Source organism: Diplotaxodon limnothrissa, linkage group LG4, assembly GCF_057381915.1.
Source record: "Diplotaxodon limnothrissa isolate DT_005_m linkage group LG4, D_limnothrissa_male_GT1.1, whole genome shotgun sequence".
NCBI classification, from domain to species: domain Eukaryota; kingdom Metazoa; phylum Chordata; class Actinopteri; order Cichliformes; family Cichlidae; genus Diplotaxodon; species Diplotaxodon limnothrissa.
Window position 1 is genome coordinate 12,784,522 of NC_140599.1, and position 11,000 is coordinate 12,795,521.

An 11,000-nucleotide genomic window follows, 5' to 3' on the forward strand; every position below is an offset into this window, starting at 1 on the left:
CTATGACATCACCACGTTCTGTGACGTAATGTCATTAAACGTCACCACGTTCTGTGGTATGTGATGGGCAGTAATTAGTAACAGTCTTAGTTGTGCAGGCGGAGGCGAGACGTAGATGGGAAAGGAGAGGGGTCCGGGTGAGGCGTGAACGGAGTCCGAAAACACAAAAACTGTTGCAAGCTGGGCAGAGAGGCAGGTGCGTGGAACAAAGAAGCTGCGAGCAGACCGGCGTCGGACTGAGGTCAGGAATATGCAGGTGAAGAGCTGGCATCCAGCGGGCTGCTGAGAGCACAGGGAAAAACAGAATTAAAACAGAATTTAACTATGACGAGGTTCTACGTCTGTGAAGCCTTCACTAACGAGGGTTAGTCGACATCCTGGCACTGAATGTTTGAGAACACCGGCACGCTGGAATCCATTCAATTCGATATCCATTCAATATCAATCCAACCAACAAACCTGCATTAACCCAACCATCCATAAAGCCAGCAACCATCCCGCCAACATGCATCAACCCAAAACTCCAACCAGACAGCATGCATCATAGTAAGACTAGGTGGACTGCTGTGGATTCATTTGGATCTTACTCTGCACAGCTGCAGAACACTGTTGATGTAGCACTCGTCCTTTTCCACCTTATTCCTGAAAAGGCTGGTTTGTTCCTTGTCAGCAGGGTCGATGTCCTTGGGCCACCCCCCTCCCCTTGGTTTAGTCCACAGCTTCTTGTCTCATGAAGTTTTGTGTTCACCTGAAAACAACAAGTAGCACCTGAGATTCACACAGACAGGCAATTCACACAGTGCACTGTTAATCAGGAGGTAGAGCAGGTCACTAATCAGAAGGTTGGTGGTTCAGTCCTTGGCTGCATCCCTTGGGCAAGATACTGAACCCTGAATTGCTTTCTGATGCATTCATCAGAGTGTGATAAAAAACACAGAAAAGTTGCTTTTATGAATGGGTGAATGAGGCATGTTCTGTATATAGAGATTGAAAATGTGACGTCACTCAGGGGTAAAACCGCAAAGAATTCTGGGAACTCGTGGCAAGAGGTACTAGCGCACGCAGGCTTTCAATTGAAATCAGTTACACAGCGATAAAAAGAAACACAAAAAATGGCAAGAAGCCGTTGTATCATTAACTGCAATAGCCGGTCGCATGACAGCCACGGGAAGCCGACGGGTAAAGAGATCGGTTGTTATCGGATTACCTCGTTGAAGAGAAATTGTTCGAGCCATGTTTCCGAAGTAACAAAGAGGCGACTGGATTGCAGCCATTCAAAGACAAAATATAACGTCCCAGAACACTCCAGCTCACAGGTTAGTCTGCTCCAAGCATTTCCACAAAGGTCAGTCTGCTGTTGTAGTTAATGCGTCATTTTTCTTAACATAATTAGTGATATAGGTTACAAGCAATTCTGGCGCTGAACAGAAATTGTCGCGCTATGCTCCTTTATTTATTGTGCATAAATAGTGAATTGTACTGACATAATATTGCGTTTCGCTTCTGTTATTATGGTACATTGACAAAAACATATACTTTTATTCACAGGATAAAACAGTTGTTTTGTATCACTAATTGCCCAGTACGATTACAGCATACAGTATTATTGTCACTGCTACATTTCTGTGATGGGTACCAGAAATTATTTCTACTACTAATTAATTACCATTGAGCTCAAAGGTCCTATTAATAAACGGTTAACGAATGTGTATTTATGACGACGATTTGTAAGACTGGTAAACTTACCTTTGTTCGTACGATGGTCTTTACTTTCTACACGGTGCATTTCAAGGTCCTGTACCCATCCGTCGGTAAACTGTACCTGGGCTTGTTGCAGTGACCTGAAGTTACTAAACTTCTCGAGTGTATGCACTCACTCCAAGAACCGTATAATTATAAATATGAGCGTGGTGAAGTTGGGCAGCACGCTAACGTATTTTGTCCCTCTGTGTGCTCGTAAGGGTCTAACACTTTCACTGGTTTGATTTTTTTCCTCGTATCTTTTCTTTGACTTTTCATCAAGTCTGTCTTTGTACGGACCGGCATTGTTCTCCTTCGTTTTGTACATACCTTTTTGGGGGGCAAAGAAAAAGCAAGAATTTATTGGAACCGAAGAATGAACGTTTTGCGGTGCTGCAAATGCTTGCATTTGATGCAGGTACTTGGATTGTTTTGCCACGAGTTACCGGCATGCAATGCGCGAAAGTCACATGGTCTGTCAATCTCTATAAGAACCAGTCTCTTTACTATGTATGTAATTTCAACCCTTTTGGCAATCCAGTTCAAGCTGTGTGTAGGTGATCAGTTACTGCAGGAGCGTCACACTCATTTTAGTTCATGGACTGCTTCTAGCTTGATTTATCCTAGCCCAATACTAATAAGATAATAATAATGAATACTGTATTGATCCCCGAGGGAAAATCCCTCTCTGCATTTAACCCATTCACTCAGAGAAGGAGTGGGAAGCCACTGGGCACCCAAAGAGCAGTGCGTAGAGACAGCACCTTGCTCAGGGGTACCTCGGGGGAGCCGTTCAGTGGATTCGAACCCCCAACCTTCCAATCATAGGACCACCGCTGTACCTACTGAGCTATCCTTGCCCATAACTCTAGAGTATTCACATTTCTCTGTGTAAAGGCGGCTGATCTGACAGTGTCCACGACTCATAAATAATTTCTAAAACTCATCAATAGCCTGAGATGTCTTCAGAAAAATAAAACATCTCCATCTCTACAAACTACAAAGAAACGCTGCAGTAAAAATGAAAGAAAACCATCAGCATGGCTCCTCAGGCTCACAGTCTATGATGTGGCAGGCAATTAATTCTCCCAAGGGCCCACATAAGAAACTGGGACTGGGAAGTTCTGGCAGATCACGGTCACATATTCTAGTCTTGTATCTCTATTCAAACTTTTTGGAATGAAGTTTAAGTAATAAGTTACTTAAGTGGCAGGTAATTTCAGACTGACATAAGTCATTTCAGTCTGCATGCATCAAAACCCTTCAGATTCATACAATTTTGTTTTTAACGTTTTCTGTAATAATTATTTTATTATTTGATTTTGATCATTTAGTTGATAATTATCCCATGATCTCTTGGGAGTGAGGCTCACCTCGTGCTCTGACATCTCCACACCTGTCTGCGTGGCCAGGTCCCAGTGGCTCTTCTGGCTGAAGTTGAGGGCCAGGCTTGGGTCCAGGTGGATGTCCACCAGCAGCTCAGCAGGCGAATCTGAAAACAGACACTGACGGCCAAACTCGCAGCGGTGCTTGGAGTAAGCATAAGTGTTTTCCATGCTGCCATGAAAACACAGAAGAGCCTGCTCTGTACTTGATTCTCTTAAGTACAGAGGTGGGAAGTGACGCAATACAAATATTTTGTTACTGCTGCATTATGTGGTGTGAAATTGTGCCTATAAATCAATTTCCAGTAGACAAAAACCTGTTGATGAAAGTCAGAGAAAGTGGTTGGCAATCTATGAGATTCAAAGTCAAAGCGTACTTAAAAGTCTATTCCTCCAGAATTTAAAAATATTACATGAGGCATAATGAACCAGAATGACTGTTTGCTATAAGGAAAGGACTTTACCCATTTAAGCTTTAAAACACCATGACACCAAAATAACTTGTTAGTTCTATAAAGTGCTTTGAGTGCTCAGATACAGTAAAAAACAAAAAGCGCTATATGAGAACTGGACAATTTACCATAGATGAGCCCAGACAAACAGCACATCCTTGTCTTATCCCCTTTTTGATTTCAAATATCGGACATGCTCCATGACCTAAAGCTACTGAGCTCTTGATACTGTTATATAGCATCCCAATTACCTGGTTTTAAGGAACGTGTGAATAAATCACTGTCGTCAAGCAGATGAGAGGCTTTTTATTAATCTGTACGGATCAGGTAATACCGCTCTTCTTCTCAGCTTCTGTCCCCACACACCTAACTTCCTTTCAGAATTCCTCCACCAATCACAGGGCAGGGAACAGAACGCTACCAGGTGCTACTCCGTACATGAATAGGTGTATTTTTTTTTCCATTACTGTCTTTGTTTGCCATATCTGTGCATCCTTCAAGTTTCCAAAAGCAGCTGTTAGATCAGCTTAGTACAATTCAATATGAGTCCTTAACTACTGCACTGCTGGTTCACAGAATGCAGGTGGTCGCCCTCTGGTGGACTATGTGGTAACTGCATCTTGTAATTAGATTAACAAGAAAGACGCAAAGGAATAAAGCCATGAGGTTTAAAATGTTGATGTTAATCTTCCTTTTCTGACTTGTTTTTGATCCTGAACTTATATCTCATCTTAGCTGAAAAGAACTAAAATGGACCAGTGCCTGTGACATGCAAGAAGTAAAGCTGTTACTGGAGAATCATCCTTAACAAGAAAATCATCAGTGGAACAAAAAGAAAACAGACAGAAGCAAATCCTTCATCTTTATCTGCTGTGATGATCAATATCTGAGCTACACAAACATAACAGCCACACAAGTAGGATGTTTGGGTGCTTTTTATTTAAAAACTGCGATACAAATTTTTCATGTCATGAATTTGATCTTTTCTATTAATTCAGTAGTCAAAACATAATAATGATTAAACACATGGTAAAATATAATCAGCATTTTGATTGTAGCATTGCAATTAAGTATGTATAAGTAGTATAGTAGCATAGTATAAGTATGTCATTAGCAGTGTTGGGAAGGTTACTTTTAAAATGTATTCCACTACAGATTACAGAATACATGCCCCAAAATGTATTCTGTAACGTATTCCGTTACGCTACTCAATGACAGTAACGTATTCTGAATACTTTGGATTACTTAATATATTATCATGCTTTTTACAACTACGTGAATGTACTATTGCTGTGTGATTTATTACTGTTACTGAAGGTCCGAACCGTAGTAAAGGGACCTCTGACTAATACGTCGGGTTCCGTGTAGGGCTGTAGCTGAAAAATAGCTTTACTTTGTTGTCTGGGTCAAGTTTGCTAGCGAGAGACAGAGAGAGGCGTTGAAAGACTGCTCCAACGGAACTTATTGTTTCGGAGGAAAACACGAACACGTTGTACAGTCGAGTCTTAATAGCTTACTTACAACTGGGCTCGTCAGGCACTCTTCTTGGCTGCAGTGGTTATTATTATATTTACATGCTCCCAGCTCCCGTTTCTGCTCAATGACAACTCTACTTTTCCACTCGCCTTTTTCTCCCTCCTCGCGCTCACAGACACATAACACATAACCACGGTTGCCATGCTACCGCCTGGACCAACAGAGCATAGCTGTCAAACAAAACCCAAACAGTCCTGACCCGACTCAATATTAAACAGGAAAGTACCGCCGTGTAATCATTTATTTCAACAAAGTAACTGTATTCTAAATACCACCTTTTTAAACGGTAACTGTAACGGAATACAGTTACTCATATTTTGTATTTTAAATACGTAACGGTGGTACATCTATTCCGTTACTCCCCAAATCTGGTCATTAGCATTATCAGCTTTAACAGCACCAACATAATTCTGAAAGTCACCATTTTTATTGCTTGGAATCTTTTTAAAGTCATGTTTACAAATACAGACAAACTCTCCACAAACAAACTTACTCAACAAAAAAACCAACAACAAAGTAAGGCAAAAATAAAAAGAGAATCTGATCAAGAATGTGTTCAAGTTAAAATACAATCACAGCAGTTTAACAGCTTTGAGCGGCTTCTGGCTCATACAAATTGAGCAGCTGAGCTGTAAGAACGAAAAGCAGCTGATTTTGTCTCCACCTTTTAAAGCTTTTTAAATTATGTACAGTCTGGTTCTCTTGGATGAAGACTCATAAGCTGCCTTTGAGTGTTACAGGTTCACGTTCTGCTGATTTTAAGGCACTGTGTGGTGAATCCACAGCCCAAAGTCTCTCATGGTTTACTGTTTTCTGTCTGTGGTTTGAGTCCCTGAGCTTTTGGAGTTTAACACTTGGAGATGATCACAAACCAGGTGAGACCCACAGTAGTTCACTGTGAGAGTGTCCATTGCTGCTTTACTGACTGACCCCAACCGGTCGCAGCAGATGGCCCCGCCCCTCCCTCAGCCTGGTTCTGCTGGAGGTTTCTTCCTGTTAAAAGAGAGTTTTTCCTTCCCACTGTCGCCAAAGTGCTTGCTCATAGGGGGTCATATTGTAGGATCTACTGTACAATATAAAGCGCCTTGAGGCGACTGTTGTTGTGATTTGGCGCTATATAAATAAAATTGAATTGAATTGCATGTTAAGCCCATCACCCACCCACTGACCTGCCCCTGGTGCTGATGGGACACAGCATTAGTGATCATACAGCAGGACGATAAGATGGTCAGAGTGTGGAGACAATCGCTCAGCACTAACATCACCTTAAATGTCTTCTTGTACCTCTGCGGCAAATAGATAACTCAGAGTTTTTTGGGTTTTTTTTAAAGAATCACTCCTTCTCTTTTTAGCTTGACAAATTAGATAAATATGCCTAGAAATACCTGCTGTAAAAAAAAGAACTGCAGCCAATCCAGAGCATTATGATGATTAAACCAAAAGATTCATCCATAAAATACTGAGAATTTTACACCTCACACATACTGTATGTCAAAATTAATGCTGAATATGAAATCCATCATTATTCTCACCTCTCTGCCATCTTCTAATGTACTTTATAACTACAAACAGAACTGCAGTACTCAGAGCTCCACCACAAAATGCTGCTACAACCACAGCCACTCCACAGCAGGACTTCAGCTCAGCTGTTTTCTCTGAAACACGTTAAACAAAAAGTTAATACAGCACAGAACAGTAGACAGAACTACTGTTAAACAGCGTCTATTTAAAACCTGAAAATTTCACCAAGAATGAGAACAGAAGAAGAAATCTTACCACAGTGAGGCACGTAGATCTCATCATCAGTCACATGGCTGATCTCCTGCTGTGTGGCTACACAGCGGAAGACGTTGGTGTCTGTCTTGGTCACAGCGATGAGGAGGGTGACGTAGTAGCGGTCTCCTCTGTACGACACCTGCGGCTCCTCAGCGGGAAGGATGTTTCCATCGCTGTCCTTCCACTCCACCAAAGGCTTTGGAAAAGCACCTGGAACCTCACACTTCAGCAGCGCCCCGTCCTCCGTGATGTTCAGGATCCCAACAAAAGGCTTTGGAGCTGCACCTGTGAGCACAGCATGAAGCTACAGCTGCAGCACAAGGTCACGGAGACTAATATACTGTTATATTATATACTCTGTAATGTTATTGTTATTGAAAATGACATTTTCCTTAAATTAATCACCATAAAAAACTATCCAAAGTAAATTAAACAACAGTACTACAGTACAGAGAGTGCAGAATTATTAGGCAAGTTGTATTTTTGAGGAATAATTTTATTATTGAACAACAACCATGTTCTCAATGAACCCAAAACACTCATTAATATCAAAGCTGAATGTTTTTGGAAGTAGTTTTCAGTTTTAGCTATTTTAGGGTGATATCTGTGTGTGCAGGTGATTATTACCATGCATAATTATTAGGCAACTTAACAAAAAACAAATATATACCCATTTCAATTATTTATTTTTACCAGTGAAACCAATATAACATCTCCACATTCACAAATATACATTTCTGACATTCAAAAACAAAACAAAAACAAATCAGCGACCAATATAGCCACCTTTCTTTGCAAGGACACTCAAAAGCCTGCCATCCATGGATTCTGTCAGTGTTTTGATCTGTTCACCATCAACATTGCGTGCAGCAGCAACCACAGCCTCCCAGACACTGTTCAGAGAGGTGTACTGTTTCCCCTCCTTGTAAATCTGACATTTGATGATGGACCACAGGTTCTCAATGGGGTTCAGATCAGGTGAACAAGGAGGCCATGTCATTAGTTTTTCTTCTTTTATACCCTTTCTTGCCAGCCACGCTGTGGAGTACTTGGACGCGTGTGATGGAGCATTGTCCTGCATGAAAATCATGTTTTTCTTGAAGGATGCAGACTTCTTCCTATACCACTGCTTGAAGAAGGTGTCTTCCAGAAACTGGCAGTAGGACTGGGAGTTGAGCTTGACTCCATCCTCAACCCGAAAAGGCCCCACAAGCTCATCTTTGATGATACCAGCCCAAACCAGTACTCCACCTCCACCTTGCTGGCGTCTGAGTCGGACTGGAGCTCTCTGCCCTTTACCAATCCAGCCACGGGCCCATCCATCTGGCCCATCAAGACTCACTCTCATTTCATCAGTCCATAAAACCTTAGAAAAACCAGTCTTGAGATATTTCTTGGCCCAGTCTTGACGTTTCAGCTTGTGTGTCTTGTTCAGTGGTGGTCGTCTTTCAGCCTTTCTTACCTTGGCCATGTCTCTGAGTATTGCACACCTTGTGCTTTTGGGCACTCCAGTGATGTTGCAGCTCTGAAATATGGCCAAACTGGTGGCAAGTGGCATCTTGGCAGCTGCACGCTTGACTTTTCTCAGTTCATGGGCAGTTATTTTGCGCCTTGGTTTTTCCACACGCTTCTTGCGACCCTGTTGACTATTTTGAATGAAACGCTTGATTGTTCGATGATCACGCTTCAAAGCTTTGCAATTTTGAGACTGCTGCATCCCTCTGCAAGATATCTCACTATTTTTGACTTTTCTGAGCCTGTCAAGTCCTTCTTTTGACCCATTTTGCCAAAGGAAAGGACGTTGCCTAATAATTATGCACACCTGATATAGGGTGTTGATGTCATTAGACCACACCCCTTCTCATTACAGAGATGCACATCACCTAATATGCTTAATTGGTAGTAGGCTTTCGAGCCTATACAGCTTGGAGTAAGACAACATGCATGAAGAGGATGATGTGGACAAAATACTCATTTGCCTAATAATTCTGCACTCCCTGTATACTGCAGTTACAGTACTGTTACAGGTGAGTGTTATCACATGACCGTAACCCACAGTGTCTCAGACTAAAGACAGATCTGGAGAAATCAACAGGCTGACGATGTCACTGATGTTTACATCTGCACTGTGTGCTACAACTCTGCACCCAGAGGCTGTGCACCATTCACTCATTTACACACAGAACTCTGAATAAAGCTTCAAATTCATGTGTCACAGAGAGACAAGGCCACACAACAACCTGTTCAGATGCTTCATGTTGCTGCTAACTGTGAGCTGTTCTGATTTGCAGATCTCACAAATCCATATTTCATTCCCAGCAGAACCCAGATTTGATCATTTTGAATTTGATGGCAGTTCCAGAAAATCTGAAGAAATCTCTGTGGGCAAGGGACTTCAATATTGTCCAGTCACAGGCCTCTTATACTGTACTTCCCCAAGATCATGCTAAACTGCACACTGGATCTATTAAAAGAAACATGGCTTCATAGTGGCAGAGTCTGAATACTGAACTTGGCAACATGCGGTGCAGATGTTTCACCATCATGCCTGTCACAAAGTCCAGCACATGCTCTCCTCAGCTCCCAGATGTTTATGGACCGCTGTTAAAAGAAGAGAGAATGCTGCACAAGGTGAACCTGACGCTGTACTTCCATTTTGGAGACATGTTGCTGCCATCAAATTAAAAAAGACCCCTTTTTCTTTTCCTAAAATATAATTTTTTGTCAGTTTAAACATCTGATATATTTTCTATGTTCTATTCTGAATGAAATATCATTTAATGAGACCTGAAAGTCGTGGTATTTTATTTTTATTCACATTTTACACACATTGGGGTTATAGATCAAAAACAGGGTTCAACACTGTTTCTCCTGATCTGTGCTTAAATGCAGAGCATCACAGACTCTGATTTACTGAACTGTTTATGCTGTTCAGTTCAACACTTCTCAAATGATGCTCAGGCCTGCAGAGCTGCAGCACACGTCGCGGATATTAATGACATCATCACTCACCTGTGACGTCACCTGATCGGTCCTTAAAGACACGTTCTGAAAGGCAACAACAACACGTTTTCACTCTGCATCATCAGCTTATCTCCTGCTGTTTGCTTCGTGGTTACATCTGTACAATCTAACAGTGAGAGCCACCTCAGCATAAATGCAGAACTCTGTTATTACATTATTGGAGTGAGTAAAGCAGCGATCTTAGTTGTGTTTTCAGGATGTTTTCAAAAATGAAAAACTCACCAACGATGAGTTTAATGTTGAAACGTTGTTGCTTTGGGTGAAGATGTGGAATAATACAGGAGTATTCTCCACTGTCGACCAGCTTGGTGTTTCTGATGACTATGGAGGCGTTACCAAGCTTCAACTCTTCTGAGAAATGTGAGACCCGACCTTTGAACTGCTCATCTTGTCCCGGACGTCCGTTATTGTATTCGTCGCCAGCAGAGTACAGGAACACCTCCTTCTGACCATCTTTCTTCCAGTCAAAGACCTCATGTTGAAGGCTCAGCTTGGTGCTGAGGGAGCAGGGTAAGATGGCATCTCTTCCTTCTGGGACCACCACTGTGACAACTCCCCGCCCTGAAGGATGAAGCATATTTTAATTCTTATGTTTCAATAAGTCAAAAGTCCTAAAACACATGTACGTAACCTCCAATGTCTAAAAGACGTTTTTCAAAAGTAAAAAAGTAGATCCAAGTTAATCCCAGTTTTAACATAAAACAATATTTAAAAAAACGATTCAATTTGTCATCACAAATTAAATCTACTCTTGAAGAGCAGCAGAGTTAGTCCTTAAAAAGATGCTTTTTGCGTTTTTCAGTTTGATGTAATTTCACTTTTTTTTTCTCAGTCACCTGGTTACCCAGCATGCCTCAGTGGTATAAATTTGCAATATGACATTTGTGTCTGTGGTTCTCCCTCATTCAGGACAGCAGACTTGAGTGCAGAGGGCTTGTTTGTTTGTTTGTTTGTTTGTTTGTTTGTTTGTTTGTTTGTTTGTTTCCGCTGGCCAAGGGACGCGTTTAATCCTTCCTCTGACAGAAAGTATTTTTCTATAGTGGAAATACACAGGACTGATACAGTAAACTCATTAATTCACAGTTAA

At 41.6% G+C, this 11,000-nt stretch overlaps 1 protein-coding gene across 1 annotated transcript; it reads right to left on the reverse strand.

The window, feature by feature from the left end:
* Nucleotides 1–242: 242 nt before the first annotated feature.
* Nucleotides 243–10,490, reverse strand: LOC146633411 (V-set domain-containing T-cell activation inhibitor 1-like). Its single transcript, XM_085351852.1, has 7 exons — nt 10,136–10,490; nt 9,902–9,937; nt 6,890–7,174; nt 6,646–6,768; nt 3,114–3,232; nt 588–748; nt 243–282 (listed from the first exon to the last, which is right to left on the reverse strand). Exons 1-7 carry the CDS (start codon nt 10,488–10,490, stop codon nt 243–245), a joined length of 1,119 nt encoding a protein of 372 aa, XP_085207978.1.
* Between the last annotated feature and the right edge of the window lie 510 nt (nt 10,491–11,000).